Source organism: Ictalurus punctatus, chromosome 23 (assembly GCF_001660625.3).
Source record: "Ictalurus punctatus breed USDA103 chromosome 23, Coco_2.0, whole genome shotgun sequence".
Classification (NCBI taxonomy): Eukaryota; Metazoa; Chordata; class Actinopteri; order Siluriformes; family Ictaluridae; genus Ictalurus; species Ictalurus punctatus.
The window spans coordinates 16,977,166-16,997,678 of NC_030438.2; the positions used below are offsets into that span (position 1 = coordinate 16,977,166).

A 20,513-nucleotide genomic window follows, 5' to 3' on the forward strand; every position below is an offset into this window, starting at 1 on the left:
ACACTTCATACTTTGGAATCCATTTATAGTTACACTGAATGTTGTGAAACAAGTTAATTCCTGTTAACACTTACGTTATAACAGCTGGAAAACATTCCCTCAAAACCCTCTGTTTATTTTCTGTATTTTTTAATAAGAAAAGAATATATATATTTTTGAACCCCGTAGTCCTGAAGACTTTCCTGCTACAGGAAACTGACTGTTACAAATAGTTGACACTGAAGACTCCTTCCAGGAGCGCTTAATCAATATGTTCCTACAGAAAACGTTACCGTATGAACCAGTTTATACTTGTTTGTAAAATAACAACACAGTTTTTAAACCTTATTCCATGTGGTGCGTCCAATATACAGTGCATATAAATCAGTGAACCAGCTGTTATTATAAAAATGATAAATTTTTAGACTCAACTCATGAGTTGAATTACAGCCAGCACTCTTGTCATAGAAACAGTTAGTCAACACCCTCTGACCAATCAGAGTTGAGAATTCAGCAGTGCTGTGGTGTATAAGAGAATGTATGCTTTTGTGCCACATCCTATGCACCGCTTGTGTTAGTTTGATGTTTTCTTGAACCAGAATTCATTTTCTGTAGTAAAATTGAGTTGGTCGTGTGTCTTCTTTGTGTCTTGTATTTTTTTGTTATTGTTTAAGTGCTGGGCGCATGGTGGCTTAGTGGTTAGCACGTTCGCCTCACACCTCCAGGGTCGGGGTTTGGGGTTCGATTCCCATCGTGGCCCTGTGTGTGCGGAGTTTGCATGTTCTCCCCGTGCTGCGGGGGTTTCCTCCGCGTACTCCGGTTTCCTCCCCCAGTCCAAAGACATGCATGGTAGGCTGACTGGTATGTCCAAAGTGTCCGTAGTGTATGAATGGGTGTGTGAGTGTGTATGTGATTGTGCCCTGCGATGGGTTGGCACCCTGTCCAGGGTGGCACGCCTTGTGCCCGATGCTCCCTGGGATAGGCGCCAGGTTTCCCCGTGACCCTGAAAAGGATAAGCTAGAAGGTATAGAAGATGAATGGATGGATGTTTAAGCCCTACTTAGGGTAATTTTGTAATAGCGCCATACCTGCTCTGTTGCTAATCTGCTACATCTGAGTTATCGTCTATTCTGTACGAAACCATATATGTATGTGGAAAATGCTGAGGAAAAATGGATTAACACAACGTATTTTGTAAATGAACGCAAGCAGTTAGGTAAAAGGTGAAGCAAGCATTTCTTCTTTCCTGTGTGTGTTGTTCTTTCTATTGCAACATCACTACATAAAGTGCATGCAGCATGACAAAATCTCAGCCTGTTCCGTGGCTAGATAAAAATCTCACCACGGAGACAAACAAAGGTAAGAGTTATTATGGTATGTAGTTATTTTTTTTTATATACTATGAATTATCATCTTGGGTTTGAAAAATTGAGTGAAAATGAAATAATATCAGTTGCAACATCCTTCCAAGGACTTCCGCACCTAATTAACATCTTATTTAGTTTTTCTCTAGGAATGTCATGAAAAGGTTTCTGAAAATGTAGCACTGTCCTGGTTATGGATTCCTATAGTAATAACTGTATTCGTTGTAGCTAAATAATATGGAAGTAATTGTGACAGCAATAATTTGGTAAAAAAAAAAAAGGTAAAACACAAGCAACAGTAGACTGTAGGTCTATAAATAAAAACAATAGTTGCAATAAAAGGATAAATGCTTTGCATAAATTCATAAATACCTATAGATAGATTGGCTAAAGAAGACTCCAGCTGTTATGAGGAAAGAATATTAATAATCTCATAGCGTACATTTCCTTTCTACTTACCGATCCAATATTGTATAAGGACACATGCCTTTTGTTTGTTTGCATGGCATGATCACCGTTTAAATCGAGATGCAATGAATTTGTCAGTAAATCCCAGGCTCATATTCGAGTCGGATAAGTAATCCAAGTTTAATCCGCTTTAAATGAGCTCTGAGTTAAATTCAAAAGCCTCGACAGTCTACTGATCACTGTTTTTCTTTAAATAAAAAAACAACAACCCTGTAATATGTGATTTCAAGCATTTATTTAGAAAATGCTTTTAAATAAATGTTTCCCATTACACCATGTGATTTCTAGATTTACTTCCTCAATTGAGGTCACAGGAAAAATGGACAACTCTAAATGCACAACGTTAAAATGCGTGCTTTTACATATCACACCTTGTTGATATGGAGAGTGAAGATCCTCCTACTGTCCTGAAAGTGCTCAGAGCTTTCCAAACATTTGCCAACGTCTATGGTTTAGCCGTAACGTTGACAGTTTATAACTCCTTGCTACGGCGACATGGGAGACACCTGAAAACTACAGCTTTTGGCTTTTTTCAGCTATAGCAGCACCGAAGGGGAAAGGACGTAAAAAAGCAAATGAAAGCCTCATTTGCTTTTGGTAGTGCTTGGCTTCACTTTGTGGTGACTTTATCTGGGTGAAATTGTCCTGTAAATTCAGCTTTGATCTTGTGAGTCAGTGGAAAACAAGAAAGCAGGACTGTGGTCTGTTTGAAATAAATAAATAAATAAATAAGGAAGAACTGCTGATTACTGTTAACAGTACTTAACAGATGTTTGCGTCGCTGTTTTCTTACTGTTGGTGCACATCTAGAAAATAATAATAATAATAATAATAATAATAATAATAATAATAATAATAAAATAATAATAAAAAACTGCTGTTCCATGCACAAGGTTTTTCTGGTACAATTTAGTTCTTTTCTCTCTGCCTGCTAGGATCTTTTCTTAGCAATGGTGGCAACTCTGCAGATCGTTAGCACTTTTGACGGCGCACAGATTAGGCTTGAATAATATTTCTTGTCATTATTTGTCAATAGTAGTGCGTTACAAAATAAGTATCCACAAGGATTGCACTAGCGTGAAGAATAAATGAATGTCCATCTGTTGTGCATGTTCTGAAACTCATTCTGTCAACATTTCTTACATTGTTTATGTTTCTAGTGAGGAAAAAAAAATCAACTACAATATGTACTGGACAAAAACACTCAGCAATTTGGTCCTGACTGTGGACAGCATTACTCAGATCATTGGTCTCCCTGCCAACCTGCTGGCTCTCTACACCTTCATTCAGAAGATAAAACAGCAAGCTAAGCCCCTTGACATACTCTTGCTCAACCTCAACATCTCGGACTTGCTCGTTCACATCTTCCTCCCACTCCGCATGAAAGAGGCGGCTGACATGAAATGGACCGTGAGCTACTTCCTGTGCCCTCTGATGGAATATGTCATATACACCACCATCTATAACAGCACCTTGCTTTTAACAGCTATCAGTGTGGAGCGCTATCTGGGAGTGGCCTTTCCCATTAAATACAAACAATATCATAATTCCCGCAATGCCGTGATTGCTGTCGTCTTATTCTGGGTGGTTACCATGGCCCATTGCAGCTTTGTCTACATTGTGAAGCAGTACGAATCGGAATGCGTATCTAATGGCACGCACCAAGTGCCAGTGACTAGGGACTCTTGCTACATGATGTTTAATGATAAGCAGTTGGAGATCATTTTGCCTTTCCGGCTAGAGCTGTTCATCGTTCTCTTCTGCATCCCTTTTATCATCTGCAGCTTTTGCTACATCAAGTTAATTCTCATCCTTTCCCGCTTACATAACATCAACTATAAGAGGCGCCGCAGGGCCATTGGGCTTGCTCTAGTCACCTTCCTGCTCTTCACAATTTGCTTCATGCCTTTCAATGTGTCCCATCTGGTGGGTTTTATTGGATGGCACAGTCCGAGTTGGAGCGTGTACACTTTGCTTCCCATCACCTTCAACGCCTGTGTGGATCCACTAATCTTTTATTTCTCCTCTTCCATGCTCCGACAGACATTTGCCAAGTTCGTAGCTGGACTCATCAAGAGGCTTGAAGTGTTCTGCTTCTGGAGATTGTTCAAAAGCTCTACAGTTAAGGAGAGATTACAGAATTCTCAGCATTTCACAGTCTAGAATTGCAGACAGGTTGTAGACAGGATCGATGATGTGACTCTATTCATCAGCATGCTTACGAGAAACCTCACATCTGTAGATGTCCTGCCTGGAGAGCAGAAATTCTGAGCCTGCGGTGTGTGTTTGGACCCCTTTACCTTGAGTGTTCACTGAGATCAATGCAAACTTTCTTTAAAAGGACTATTAGAGTTTAAACTTCCAACTTTCCCCATGTTCAAGCAATGTTCAAAGATGGATATCAAGGCAAATATGGTATAATATGGACCGTGACATTTGTGTGCATGGCTGTGCACAATCACTGGCTGGGTTTCTAAGCCTTTCCCTTTTAAATGAGCTTGGGTAGCGCTTCTCTTTGGTTCAAGATGGAAACACAATGGAAATTCACAGAATGCCATGAAAAGCCAGTGCATGAAGAATAATATGAGATTTTGCTGTGCAATACTGTAGAAGACTTTACAATTTTGACTTGGTATAATACCCTTTACCGCTTTTGTATTTTGCATGCTTGTAGCCGTATACATGCTTAAATTTAAGTTGTTCATTGTACAAAACATATTATGATTCTTCAGTATTAAAATGCTGATATCACAAAAATAGAGGGCTTTACCACTGCTACAGCTTATATTGGATGTACTTACTGTATTACAGTCATTTCTGTACCTAAGTTTATCACTGGAGATGAGGTACATGCAAACTGATGTGTTTAATAGAATAAAAGTAGCTTTCTTTTACCCTAAGTAAAACTGTTAACGAAACAACAACAACAAATCATTTCAATCTCAAACTAATGATGGCAGAATGCATTATGTATATTTCCCTGTTTTTTTTTTTTTCACTTTGCATTCCTTCTCTATTTGTCTAAATGTAATTATGTCTATGTAATTAAACATTAACAAACACTTTTATTTATATAACAATTATTTTCATTTGTTATATAAAAATGATTGTTTAACTTGTTTAGCCGTTGCTTGCCCAATTTGAATAACAGATTTGTCTGGCACAAAAATTATGTCTATATCTATAAATTAACATTGATATCAGGAGTGGAAAGTGAGGTGAAGCACATAAATGAAATGTTTTCTTATATATGACATAAGTCTTACGGGCGTATAATTCTGCCCCACATGACGGTAAATAAAAATAACTAAATAAATGTAACATGTTTAGAAAATCAAGGGAAACTAAACAGTTATTATAAATGCTATATTTCATGTTTCTTTGGTATGTGGTTTGAATTGGTCTGATTAGATATATACAAAATATTACATACAAATAGATGATGGTAAAAGGAATGGTAAGAGAATTTAAGCAAACAAAATGCAATACAAATGTAAAATATGACATATTAGAAATAAAATGAAACGATGTATTATATATTGTTTGCCTCACACCTCCGGGGATTGATTCCCGCCTCTGTCCTGTGTGCATGTTCTTTCCTCGTGCTTTGGGGTGTCGTCTGGGAACTCTGGTTTCCTCCTTCAGTTCAAAGACATGCATTGTAGGCTGATTGGCATTTGCAAATTGTCCATAGTTTGTGAATGGGTGTGTGAGTGTGCTATGTGCCCTGAGAAACTTAAGACACACATCCATGACATTATTAAATCCATATCCAAATGAGTTAATATGTAATGAACAGGACCCTGGAGATGTTTCAGAATACATGTGCAGGAGATCCAGACAATAGGGCATATCCAAAGAGGTGTTACAAACCAGGGCTTTGCAATGTTTACATGTGCTTTATATTCTGAGAACAGGAAGTGATGTGGTGTGAAAGAAGTGTTGTTAGTATTCAGGGGAGGGGGCCCTCTGCAGGCATTGAGGTGAAATGTCTCATGATGTGAATGTGCCATAAGACTTGAGATCTACAGGTGCGTCTAAAAAAAAATGTGAATATTGTGGAAAAGTTCATTTTTTCCTGTAATTTAATTCAAAAAGTAGAACTTTCATATATTCTAGATTTATTATACATAAAGTGAAATATTTCAAGCCCTTTTTTTTGTTTTTGTTTTAATCTTGATGATTACGGCTCTCAAAATAATAGAATAAAGAATTTATAATAAAGAAACTCGAAACGTGATGCGACTGTCAGCTGCCTCCAAAACAATCTTCTGACACATGCAGCATGGTTAGTGAAAATCACAGTGTTGTATAACTGATAAATCTAATAGGCAATCTATTAGGCATGTGAGAGGTCTGTGTGTCACTGTGCCACAAATGACTCCAAATAAGCCACAGTAATAATGAACTTTATTTAACATAACCTATTTAAATGTAGCTTCTTAAGGTGTATTGCATAAAAAAGACAATTATGTATCGATACAAATCATAAAAAATAAGCATACATAACAACGGTAATTATTATTATTTATTTATTTTGCAGAACGTTAAGTGCAATGTGAGTGCAGGCCAGTAGGGGGAGTGAGGAGGGGAGACAATCGTGCTTTGGAAAGGAGTAGGCAACCAGTATGGGGTTAGAAGTGTTTCATATTTCCAAATAAATAGATTACGGTCCACAAATATATGACTCTTTTCCTGTCCTGATTGCAAAACAAAACATGATTAATTGGCGCGAGAACGTGCTACGATTGGTCAGTGCAATGTGGCCGTCATCCGATTGGCTCGCGTAGACGGTATTTTTTTGGAAATATGAAACAATTCTAACCCCATAAACCAGGTCTAGTGTGAGTATGCCCTTAGACCTCTTAAGGATCCCTTTGGGAGAACCCTTTCAGAAAGGTTTCCTCGCAGAGCCCATTTTTGGTTGCTAAGAACTCTTAATTATCCAAGGATCCCTTAAAGGATCCTTTTTTTCTAAGAGTGTAGTAACCCTAGGGGCAATTTAGTCAAAAGCAAGGCTGGTAGGTAAAGTCTGTTGGTATTGGACATTTAGTCTGGAATGTAGTGTAGTTCCTAGACCAAAATAACTAACTAAATCACTAACTAATTAAATAAATAAATACCCCCCCCCCCACCACCCAACCCTTCAACCATTGAAAAGTAGGTATTAAATAGAGAAAAAGACCAATAATTTAGAGTTTGTACTACAAACCTACCGAGTTAATATATGCACTCTTGAAAAAAACGTTCATCAGTGGTTCTTTAGAAAATGAAAGGTTCTAAATTGGGTTCTATTTGGAACCCTTCCTGATGGCAAAACACATTGCTGTAGGGTTCCCACAGGGAGGCGGCCAAAGTACCCATTAACTTTCTTGAGAGCGTAGTATCAAAAACCAAAAGCCTTTGATGGTGAACTACATTTTTTCATCCACAAATAAAATACTTTATTAGACATGAAATCATTCTTATAATCTAGGGACGGTACTTCAGTGAGAATATCAAGCACACAAAATACAATATGTGTAAAATAATACATATTAGAAATAAAACATAATTTTCTTAACGGCTGGCTAAATATTATGTACTTTCTTTATCATATAACAGCTCCTCATGTCTGTTTTCTCAGGTAAATAGAAAAAAAAAAAAAAACCCAAACACGTCAGCAGGTTTTTCTTTAGAACACAGATTCGTATTCAGGATGTAATGAAGTCACATGAAGTGGAAACAAATGTCACTTATAGTACACATTTTAATTAAAGTTGAAAATTGCGTATTCTTGTAGGTAAAGAAGAAGTAAGTGTTTCTGCTTTCTTGTGTATCGTTGCAACATTATTTGACAGAAATACTACACAACTGTTTGTACTGAGCATCAGTATTGTTGTACAGTAGCTTGCTTTTTAATCTATTCAATCATTTACTTGATATTTAGTTTTTGTCTGAACATCACTTGTCCCTTTGGATATTTATTTTCCCATTCAACTCTGCACAGTAAAACGGTACACGACCTCTTCTGTATCAGTTAAACCGTCCTGCGGGTTCCTTGCTGTCATATCATGTCATAGATTTTGCTTGCATTTCTACAAGGCGTAATGGTAATTCTACAGTATCAGTTCTCTTGATTTTCAGATCTTGCTTGGACAACCACGTTTCTCCTTAACTGTCAGTTTTTACTGACATTTCATCCATCCATCCATCTTCTACACCGCTCATCCTTTTCAGGGTCACGGGGAAACCTGGAGCCTATCTCAGGGAGCATCGGGCACGAGGCGGGGTACACCCTGGATACGGTGCCAATCCATCGCAGGGCACAATCACATACACACTCACACACCCATTCATACACTACGGACACTTTGGACACGCCAATCAGCCTACCATGCATGTCTTTGGACTGGGAGAGGAAACCGGAGTACCCGGAGGAAACCCCCGCAGCACGGGGAGAACATGCAAACTCCGCACACACAGGGCCACGGTGGGAATCGAACCCCCGACCCTGGAGGTGTGAGGCGAACGTATATCATTTTTATACACTTTCCCTAATCAAGCAGATTCATTTTCAGGTCGAATATAAAGTAACTGTGTATTTTTGAAATGTCGTTGTAATATATAGTTTGCTGCAGAGACTGGATTTGCTACTTTTTTCTTAAGGGGTTGGGCCTATGTGTTCCGTTCCTGTAATGTTATGGAGTAAGTCTATTCTGTGGAATTGGTTACATGCATGACTTACAACATTCAGATAATGTTATCTGGTACATGAAAGAGGCTGTAAGTGTTTCCTGTTTTCATTATAGATCACAGAGTCAAATCATTATATAGAGCACTACTGAACATGTTGAGACATCAGAGCCAGGAATACCACATTGATTAACAATGGTAAGAAGACTCTGGGTTTGTACATCCGTCTTAAATTCCATATTATTTCATTATTCATGAAATCACAATTCTATATAGAGTTAACTGCTTAATAAATATGATTCTGGAAAAAATTCTGGAAATAAACCTCTGTGTCTTACCTTTATTGTGTGATCAGCCTGTTAAGAACTGTTCACTTATAACCTGAATTTTCTCAAACAGGTTGAAGTGAAATGAATGGAATTTTAATGACAATGAGGAGGACTGGTGTCTAATTGGTCTACATTAAACTATCGGTGCATTTCTGATATCATTTGCTATAATTTCTTTGCATTTCATACTAAAACCTGCTAGTATTATATATATATATATATATATATATATATATATATATATATATATATATATATATATATATATATATATATATATATATATCTGTCTGTGCATAACTGTAAGTCATAAACAAAAGCCTTACCTAACATAAAGGTCTTACCTAACCAAAATATATCATTAAGACTTCGCATTATCTTAATGTTTGCACAGAAGTGTTGTGCAGAAGAAGTGTCCTGTGAGGGCCCTCTGCAGATGTGGATGTGATAGAACCCATCAGTTATGCAGCTCTTGAAGCCTAACCAGCTGTGCAACAGGGCCTGTCCCTGGGTCTGGCGGCAGGCTGATCTGGGTGATCTCTATGAAAGTCTGTTATGAGAGAATTATCCAGAATGTCTTTTGCTGCAACCTACAATCTCTCCTCTGGACCACATCCCTCCCAGATTATGAGAGATTTATTTGGCCCATCAGTTGGATAAAGAGGTATGCTGGTCCTCCCTATACCAGTTGTGGTGACAGGCCAGCTTTGCTCACCTGGTTATGAGCAGTAGAAATTAGTTTTGAGAAATATGACATGAAATGTGGAAGCAATTCTCTAGGTGGATGGTAATTAACTTGTGTGCTCTTATCGGAAAATAATCAAGTACAAAGTGGTGGAATGTGAATCAATCCAAACCACCCCAATTATTTTCCTATACAAGAAGTCTCAAAGTGTTTTCTTCCTCTTACACCACAGAAATGTACCAACGCTAACATTTACGGTATTAATTTGTACTTTTAACTATTTTTTATTGGTTTATACTTAACAAGTTAGTTATTGTTATCACTTATCACAATATAGAAGCTAAAAACAGTTAGCCCCTTGCCTCACTCATAGTTGTTTTTATCTCGAAGTTAATAAGAAAAAAACGCATCTTCTCATATTACAGAGAAACCACAAAGCCCTCTATCATTAAAACTCCCCCGGATTATTTCTTCCATCCATCCATCCATCTTCTATACCGCTTAATCCTTTTCAGGGTCACGGGGAAACCTGGAGCCTATCCCAGGGAGCATCGGGCACAAGGCGGGGTACACCCTGGACAGGGTGCCAATCCATCACAGGACACACAGATTATTTCAGATTTTATTTATTTATTTATTTTTAATTTATTAATCTCTTCACATGTCTTTAGCTCAGATGCCATCTCTAATTGGCTGTCAACCAGACTCATTTAACAGTTTTGGAAGTAACGGGTGTCCAGTTCACTGAGGTAGTAACTATGGAAATGACTTCACACAAGAGCCGAATCACCATCAGGCAAAATGTTTTGCCTCAGTTACCGAAGACATAACCTATGTTTTGTAAACTGAAGTGGTGAACTGAAACGATTGATATTTCTGTAAAAATTTCTAACATTATTTCTACTTTCCATAGATTACCATGCAGTGGTCAGAGACTCTTAGCAAATTGGTCCTAGCGGTGGATGCCATCACCCTGATCGCAGGTCTTCCTGCTAATCTGCTGGCTCTCTACACCTTCATTCAAAAGGTGAAGCAGCGATGTACGTCCATCGATGTGTTCTTGCTCAGCCTCACCATCTCAGACCTGATCTTCCTCTTGTTCCTTCCAATCCGCATGAAAGAGACGGTCGACAGGAAATGGACCCTGAGCTCCTTCCTCTGTCCACTTTCAGGATTAATCTTCTACACAACCATTTACAACAGCACATTGCTTTTGACCGCTATCAGTGTGGAGCGTTATCTGGGAGTGGCCTTTCCAATCAAGTACAAACTCAAGCGACGTCCTCTATATGCTGTGATCGCCTGTGTCATATTCTGGGTGGTTTCCATGGCCCATTGCAGTATGGTCTATATTATTCAGTACTATAAAGGCAATGAGACCCACTCTAATACATCCAACACTGAGGCCTGCTATTACAAATTCAATAACGAACAGTTGGAAATTCTTTTGCCTAGCCGTTTGGAAGTGTTCTTTGTGCTTTTCTTCGTCCCTTTTATCATTTGCAGCTTCTGCTACATCAAATTCATCCTCACCCTCTCCCGGCTACCTAACATCAACCCTCAGAAGCGTTTCAGGGCAAATGGGCTTGCCCTAGTCACCCTCCTGGTTTTCATCATCTGCTTCCTGCCTTACAATGTGTCCCGTGTAGTAGGTTTTATTGGATGGTACAGTCCTGAGTGGAGATCTTACGCACTGCTCCCCTGCACCTTTAATGCCTGTTTGGACCCTCTCATTTATTATTTCTCTTCTCCAACTCTCCAGGGGACTTGCAATACCTTGAAAACGGGACTCATCAATTGGATACACCGTTCCTGCTGCCGCTGGAGATGGCACAGCTGTACTCAATTAAACTGCACACAGCATTCCAATGGCAAGTCTCACTAGAATGGCATTTTGGATTCTAGCATTGCGTATAAGTAAGGATTGTTGGTTGTTAGATTGTCACTGTGAATGTATTTGCCAGACTGTTATAGAGAAGTCTTACAGATGTTAGTGGACCATTAGTTTAGCTCTTATACTCAACCATCAAAGTTAACTGAAATCAATGAATCAACTGCTTTTTGATCCATTCAGTTTAAACTTACCTATTTTTTATTTTATTATTATTATTATTATTTTTTTTACAAAATTATGACAATATTTATTGGTAAGCTTTTTCTTGGTTTAGGATGAATTCATAATTCATTTTGGATTAATTTTGGCAATTATATCATTGTGGCAAAGTCAATGACTAGAAAGTTTGGAGTTCAAATCCCAGTAAGAACCTTCAAAGCGAGTGTGCATAAGTATGGATTTGTACCAGTGTAAATAAGGAACATATTTTAAAATGTATTCTGATTGAAAATACGGCTGTAAATTATAAAGCTGATCTATTTATGAAGCTGGAGCTTGTTAATAATGGCTCATGAAAATGTGGAAAAAGCAAAATTGATTATAGCGCTGTGTGAGGGCAATATGAAGAAATACTACTACTACTACTACTACTACTAATAATAATAATAATAATAAGCAGAAGAATAAATGTGTCTCATTCTTATTATTAAACAAGCTCTTAAATGTGCTGTTATCCAAAAATAGTGCAAATATCTGATTATTGCTTTAGAAAAACACTGCCAGTAAATAATATTATTCAAAAATGTAGAGCTAAACTAGTAGCCTAACTTAATAGCTAACTAATTAATAACCAAGAGGAATTCAGGGAGTGACTGCAGTTTACTTAAATAATTATTGTAGCTGTAGTAAAAGTCAAATGAAGCACACACAGCATCAAGAAAGGCAGGACACTTTGGACAAAAGTTCTTCATCATCTGTGCTACTGTAACAACAACTAGCGATGCAAGTGGAGATGTGATTACTAATAACCAAGTTCCAGTTTGACATTCCTTTTGATTTTTAAGCCAGACACCTGCATTAGCTAGCTAAAATCTGTTTAAGTTAGTTGGGGTAGTTCGATTCATTTAAATTCATGCTAGCTTTTAAGCAAGACTGATACTCTCACTGCACATACGTATATCGGTAATCGGTATCGAAATCCATCTCCCAGAACACACCATGGCCTACAAATATGGCTCCAGATGTTTGGATTCATCCCAAGCCCTAGCAAGCTAGCTAACATAAAATGTCTACTGCTTAGATTAAAAAATCTGATAATGTCAAATCTGTTTTATTTATATAACAGTTGTAACATGCTGTTAGAGAACTTGATGTGCTTTATTTGGGAAAATCCAATTTTTTTTTTTTTTTTTTAATGGGGGTTAAAAGCAGACAGGCAAAGTTTAATTAGGATAACCAGAAACAAGTAAAACAAACAAGAGTCAAAACTTAGAAATTACAGAACTGGAAAATGTTGATGCATGGACACCAAGACTTGGTCTTAATGACAGAAATGCATGGTAATACTTTATGACAAATAATGATGAAGAAAGGATCTAAAATGGCAAATAATTTATAAAATAACTCAGTACAGGTGAACACACTTGAGCAGCAACCAATCACAGGACTTGAGTGGAGACACGACTAAAATAAAAACCATAAATAAACAATTTCATAAGGGGTTTATGGTGTGCTTTGAATACCAAACATCCCAAAAAGAAAAGTACAACCCTTTCAAACAAACAAACAAAATAAAAAAAAACAAAACACTAAACAGTTCTGTCTCCTGTTTTGTGTTATTTCTAATTTGATTGTGCAATGTGTGTCTCATCTGTCTTAGTTTAGTTTCTCAAAGCCATTTTAAGGAAAAAGAGGATGACAGAGTAAATAATCCACCCCGTTCACGTTCATTAAATCCGCACCTGTATTTCACGTTTCTCAGTCACTGGATTGGTCTGAAAAATATCAGCCCAAATGGAGATCAAATCTAGGGGACGTTTCTGTACAGTTTTCTCACAATCATTTGTGGTGCTGTTGCACCTGTTTCCACAAAATCCAAAACACCCTGCTATGATAAATTTATTAACATGCATTTAAAAAAATGTATTCCATTAATGCAGTGCATTTCTCATCTCTAACACTGCTTCCCACATGGAAATTGTCTTTAAAAAAAACAAACAAAAAAAAGTTTAAGGTTACTATAATAACGTAATAATATAATAAGATGAGACTGTAGTGTTACTGAAGAGCATTTGAGTGCTGTGACCACATCAGAGACTTGACTATCACAGCTCAGCTGCAAGAATCGGACATATATTTGCTCTTGAATGATTGTTTTAATATCATGGTAATAAAGTCTTCTACTCAAATTGTAGATGATTCCGTGCAGAAATGTATTCTCCTAGTTTTAGATTTTATTACGCTTATTCAAGTGTATTAAATTATGTCCTGTCAGTACTACTTCTGTTATTAATTACAAATACTCCTACCTGCTATTAATCAAAAATAATGATGGTTCATGTATACACAGAGTTGTTAGTTTATAAATTAAACCAATCCGGCAACTTATAAAATGTCAACTTAAAGCATACGATCCTACAATATTAATATGCAAAAAGTTTACTTTTTGCATATTAACATTTAGATTTAATCTGTGAGAACGGTCCTCCAGGTCATTTACAAAAAGCAAAGATGTCATTTAGCTTATCACAGAGAAAGTTATTGGCAAAGCGCAGTTCTTCACACGTTTTCTCCACTTCTACCAGGCATGAATCACAACCGGACATGGCTAGTTCTAACTTCTCAACCTTTTTCTTAACACCCAATTGTTTGGGTTGTGCATTCACCAGCACGGTGTCGAGTGCATCGAGGCGAGTATTGATAGATGGCTTAGTTTCCTGTATCAGCCGCTTAAAATCCTTGCTTTGTGTCTCGATAGCATTGAGTATTTTGCTGACGGTAATTGGGGAGAAGGTTTCACCCGTGGCTGAACACAGTACAATAAAAATGGAATGTATGGTCAAATGGTTCACATAAAAATATTACGTTTCTCATCAAAACTTATGATAAACCTAATTTAAACATGTTTCTTATGACAGGATTATGTAAAGTAGAAAGTGAGCGCGATTGAGTCTCGCAGTCCTGGTACAGGTTTACTATACCAGCGAATGGGGTTCGAGTCTCAGCTCGACTAACTGTTTTTTTTTTTTTTTTTTTTTTTAAATGAACGGGGAATTTTTCCACTTTAGAAAGTTCATCGAAGTAACATTGAATGAATTCTGCATGAACAACACTGACTGGAGGTCCACGCCAATTAGAAATATTCAGGCCATGAACTATTAGCACGTTATTGTCATTCATTCGTATAATTCCAACAATTATTTTTTTCTCACTATTTATCTGTCTTTCTATTTTAAGGATCTAATAAATGGCATATATAAAATGATTTTATTTACATGTGTCATGTTTGTGATTTTAAAGGTTGTTGTCATTTAGTACAGCTTCTGACCATCCAATCAAAACAGACGTAACTAAATACAAATGGACGCCCCATTTATATTTTTGATGAGCTACAGATATATTCAAGACAATCATATTATATATTTTTTAAATTTAATGTATTAAATAGTTTTATTCACCAGTGTCATGTTCAAGCAATTTAGATTTAGAACATTTAGATCAAGCAATGTCCAGAAAACAGGTGCATTTTTATAGCCTACCATTTAATTTTCCAGTTTAACTTTTATTTAACTGTAGATCAAAAAATAAGTGAAAACTTGTAGTTTGACTTTTTCCATCTTCAGAACACTGAACGAATATTATTCATGCTAGGGGGAAAATTTTTTATATATTTTTTTTCAATTTTATAATGAGTCCTATTGAGCAACTGATTATTTCTTACTGCCCTATTTCACTGTTCCACCAGTTACAATTCTGACCAAGAATTTTTTTAAGTTAGTGAAAGTACCACTAACTTTTTAAAACCTTTTTAAAGAAAAAGATTGGCGTTGGTTTAATTGGAATTCATCCTTCCCTCAGTGTGTCCCACAACTTCTATGCATTGTATAATTTTTAGGTATGAAAAGAGTATCTTAGAGAGGCAGAGTCTCTCAGAAGTAACAATGGGCAGAGGTTCACTAATCTTTTTTGAGACATGTTACTGCCATCAAATTGAAATTTACTTAATTTTTCCCTTAAAATTGTACGTTTCCTATGTTCAAACATGTGATATGTTTTCTACGTTCTATTGTGAATAAAATATGGGTTTATGAGATTTACAAATCATTGCATTCTGTTTTTATTTACATTTTGTATATCTTTTATATGTTGATGCTGACAGTTGTTGTGTCTTCCTCATTTTTTTTTTTTTGTTTAGCTGGAAACCCCAACAGGTGCCTTTTCTTTTAGCAGAGGGAGTGTTTGAAATTATGGCCCTGTGCCATGCATGGGGTTTATTCATGTAAAAAAAATAAAATAATAATAATCAGGTTGCTGGTGCTGGCATAATTATGGAGGTCTGCAAATAGAGTCTCTGGATTTTCTGTCAGTCTCTTGTTTTTTTAAACTTTCCATGCAGTTTCATTTGAAATAAATATTGGGTTGTTCAGTGGAGTGGCCTCCACACTTTGGGTTTGTGTGGGGCTAGGGTTATGGGCCATTTGTAACTGTACTTGGGGTTGGTTGTGGTTCATTCCTGCTATTGTTTTGGCCTCCAACATGTAGGTCGGCTGGTCAGGTAGAGGTGAACACTCATAGAGCAACTGTTCAGTGGGGATAAAGATGTAGTGGTTGAAAGTAAATGTAAAAGTTTATATGCACACTTAAAAAAAAGTATGCAAACTCGAATTTTAAGTATGCATATTTAAAAAATAAGTATGCATACTTAAAATTCTAGTATGCATACTTATTTTTTAAAGTATAGGGAACAGAACTGTTAACTGCATGTTTTAATAAATGCATTTCTTCACACTGATATCATGGAAATGTGATTAAAAACTATTTCATTGCACATGCTTCTGTTCCAAGGGTTTCATCCAAAACTAGTTATTGGTTAGGTGTTTACTATTGCTTATATGTCAGTTTGAGCATCAGACGCTAAAAGTTAACTAGCTTATCATATGGATTAGTTAACTAAGCAACGTTTACCCAATTTACTGATATAGAAGTCTTTAAGCAAAGAAATATGAAAGTAAAAATCAGTAAAAATATGTACAAATACTAAACAATAAGTATGAAAAATAAGTATGTTTTTTAAAATTATTTATTTATTTCAAATGGTACATAAATTAAGTATGGACACAAAGTTCATATGCATACTTAAAAAATAAGCATGCATACTAGTATTTTAAATATGCATACTTAAATGTATGCATACTTAAAAAATAAGTATGCATGCCAAAATTTAAATATACATACTTAAAAATAAGTTTGCAAAATAAATATACTCATAAAATCGAGTATGTTTTTATTTATTTATTTATTTATTTATTTTAATCTACGTCTGTAAGTCTCAGGGCTAAAAATAATATTTCGGACATGGGGAAGCTCTACTTTTTTCATGGCTGCCAAGAACGTGGGGAACAGACCTGTTAACTTGTTCTAATATAATATCGTTTCTATAGTAAATGTGTTCATTTCCATGGTGAAGCTTTTTTTTTTTTTTTTTTTTTGCATTTTTGGTAGAAGCATCAGGACTTTGTAATAGTAAAATAGCTGTAACTAAGTTTTCTGATGTGAGACAAGAGAATTTTCTCAGGGTTTCTTAGCTGCAAGATGACAACAAAGAGGAAGAAAAAAGAGGCTGGTGAGGAAACCACAGAGAAACCACAATAAACCACACAGTAAAATTACTTCAGTGGCACAGTATAATAACTTCAGTGTGGTGGCCATGAATTATATATGGAATATACTTTACTACGTTATTAATATGTTCTCAAACAAATGTTTCTGTTTTATATTGAAGCTGACCATGAAGATCAAAATGAAACGATCTATCCACACAGATTGTAGGTAACTAAATATCACTGAGGTAATCTATGTGCAATGAGTCATCAGTTTGTGCATTTGCAAACAGAAAGTCTATCACCACACTGCTGACTGTTTTGCTATCGCAAACACCACACCAGTTTCCTGCTACACAAGGTGATCATTTAAAAATTTTATCTGTCTATTTGTTGATGATTCATCATGGCCTCTTATCATTTAAGACTGTAGTGTAGTATCTTAAGGGTTGTGGCCAAATCAGAGTCTGGAACTTCACAGCTCAGCTGAAGGTGCGGATTTTGTTCTTCATATTTGCTGCACAATTTGTTGTTGACTCTTAATTGAATTTTAAATAATGTAACTAAATAGGATTTTTACAAATAAAATTTTCCAAAAAAAAAACAACAACAAAAAAAAACACTTGTGGCTTGGCGGTTAAGAGTCTGGATTATTGATCGGAAGGTTGGGGGTTCAAGCCCCAGCACTGCAAAGCTACCAATGTTGGGCCCTTGAACAAGACCCTTAACCCTCTCTGCTCCAGGGGCAGACCCTGCGCTCTGACCCCAACTTTCTAACATGCTGGGGTATATGAAGAAAAGAATTTCACTCTGTATATATGATCAATAAAGACTGATGATTATTTTCTTATAACAGCACACCATGTCATATTTTAATCCTTACTTATTACCATGAAGGAATAAATAAATATTCAGAAAAAAACCCTGCAATTTTACGGGACCCCCTGGTGGCTCAGAGGCCCTAAACGACTGCTTATACGTGGCTTTGGTAATCTCCTTAATATTCTGCTATTTTGCCACTTATTCCTCATGGTGATTTGTGGTTTGAGAGCTTTCAGGCTTATATATATTTAAGTAAATAAGACAAAACATCAAGCCATTATGTAAAGGAATGTCATCACAATTTGCCTCGGGATCTGCACTGATAAGCAGCTCTTTGATTGGTCAAACTCCCCATGGACACGCTGGACTTCAGAATAATTACTAGTTAAAAAGCAGGACGGTGTGATTATCACATGAAATCATCTGTCAGAGCAAGACCAGTGAGTGTATCAGGCGAAATGTCAGGGGAGGAGTCGCAATTTGCCCTGGATTTGATTACTGCATGCAAAGCTGTAATATGGAATTTCCCTTCACCTTCAACTAATGTGTGTGTGTCGGAATTACTTCTAGCCATCTGTAAGTGATGTGTTTACATAATTTAAGACTATAATTATCGTCATACATTGTATATGTATATATTATAATTATTATAATATATATTATAATATATTAACAGTCATTACACTCCCTCAAAAATCAACCAAAGACAAAACAAGGTGGAAACCAAATGCACGTGTCCTTTGTAAACAAAGTCTCTATGTAACGCGCGAGCATGGGTTCGCTCTGTTTCGTGCACGGATGTGCTCTCCGGCTCTCCGTGCACGTCGCCACCGCAGCGCCATCTGCCGGCGAGATTGTGACAGCTACAGTGGCAAGAAAAAGTATGTGAACCTTTTGGAATTGCATGGTTTTCTGCATAAATTTGTCATAAAATGTGATCTGATCTTCATCTAAGTCAGGGGTATTGACAAATATAATGTCTAAAATAATAACACAAAAAAATTCTGATCTTTCATGTCTTTATTGAGAACAACCAAAAAAAACTCATAGTGCTTGTGGAAAAAGTATGTGAACCCTTGAGTTAATGACCTCAAAAAATTCTAATTGGAGTCAGGTTTTAGCAAACCTGGAGTCTCGTTAAGAGAATGAGTTTGGAGGTGTGGACTACAGCTACTTTGACTGATAAAAACCCCTCAAACTTTTCAAAGTTTGCTCTGCACAAGAAGCACATGCTTATGTGAGCCATGCCTCACCGAAAAGAGCTTTCAGAAGATCTACGATCAAGAATTGTTGATTTACATTAAGCTGGCAAGGGTTACAAAGTGATTTCGAAGACTTTAGAAACATTTAGGCAAACATTTTACAAATGGAGACACTTTGGGACTGTTGCTATTCTACCAAGATGTGGGCGCCTAGTCAAAATAACACCAAGAGCACAATGAAGACAGCTGTCATCAATGCAGTGACTCTGATTAACCCCAAATAAAGACCCGCTGTTTCTGTAGGATAATCTTGACATATTCTGGGTTTCATAATATTACTAATGCCATGGTCTGAAAAGAGCAGGCATAGCATGTTCAAGATCTTTCTGTCGAAAGGTATCGATCTGAAAAATACAAACATATTTCCAAAACATTAGCTGTACCCTGGAACACCATGAAGGCCATCATTAACAAGTGGAGAAAATAGGGAGATATAATGACATCACCAAGAACAGGATGTCCTGTCCATAAAAATTGACCAGATTTTGGAGGTGAAATGTACAGGTGAGACATATAGTAACATTAAAGGAGCTGCAGGAATATCTGGTAAGTTCTGGGCAACAGTTCTGGTAAGTTCTCCCTGCTGTGAAAATGAGCTCTGTTTTTTTTTCTACATGTCTGCGCTAAACAATGTGACAAGATGTGTGATGTCTGATGAGATAAAGATAGAATGGTAGAACCATGGTGAATAAATAGATTTATATTTAGGCTTCCTCGCTAACACCACACATTACTAGACCAACAATTTCCTGCCAGACAAGATCATACTTTCCGTTCCAATTTTACTTTCTTTATCTGTCTACTCTTCGGCGATTCATCATGGCCTCTCAGTAGTTAAGACTATACTGTAGTAACCCTGTTGGTTTGCACGTGGCATTGCATCATCAGGAAAGAGATATAAAGTGCTTGAGGGGTGTGGCCACATCAGACTCTGGAACTTTAAACTCAGCTGAAGGTATGGATTTTGTTCTTCATATTTTCTGAACAATTTGCTGTTGACTCTAAATTGATTTTTAAATAATGTAACTAAATAGGATATTTAGATTTTTTTATTTAAAAAAAGAATAATGTTTATATGTTGTATTTTTCAAAGGTTGATATGTGTAGGGAAATGAAATATTCTCAAATATAAAGTACAACGTACTGTATGTGAACAGCTGGTATATATGTGAATAGTTATGGCCACTAACTCTGAATGTTTTCATTTTTAATATTTTTAATGATGAAACGCTCCAGAGCCATTGGGCTTGAACTCCTGGTTTTCATCATCTGCTTT

General features: G+C 36.6%; 2 protein-coding genes across 3 annotated transcripts; both read left to right on the top strand.

Annotated features, from left to right (window-relative positions):
- Positions 1-1,272: 1,272 nt before the first annotated feature.
- LOC108256690 (free fatty acid receptor 3) lies at positions 1,273-5,346 on the top strand. Of its 2 annotated transcripts, none has more exons than XM_017453823.3 (2): positions 1,273-1,338; positions 2,972-5,346. In XM_017453823.3, the coding sequence occupies exon 2, from the start codon at positions 2,997-2,999 to the stop codon at positions 3,972-3,974; it is 978 nt and encodes a 325-aa protein (XP_017309312.1). In that variant the 5' UTR covers positions 1,273-1,338; positions 2,972-2,996; the 3' UTR covers positions 3,975-5,346. The 2 variants fall into 2 exon arrangements, with proteins under 2 accessions (XP_017309312.1, XP_017309313.1); XM_017453824.3 differs by having other exon boundaries at positions 1,292-1,353.
- A 5,073-nt stretch (positions 5,347-10,419) lies between these two features.
- Positions 10,420-11,399, top strand: LOC108256692 (free fatty acid receptor 3-like). Its single transcript, XM_017453825.3, has one exon. The coding sequence runs from the start codon at positions 10,420-10,422 to the stop codon at positions 11,383-11,385; it is 966 nt and encodes a 321-aa protein (XP_017309314.2). The 3' UTR covers positions 11,386-11,399.
- Positions 11,400-20,513: the final 9,114 nt, after the last annotated feature.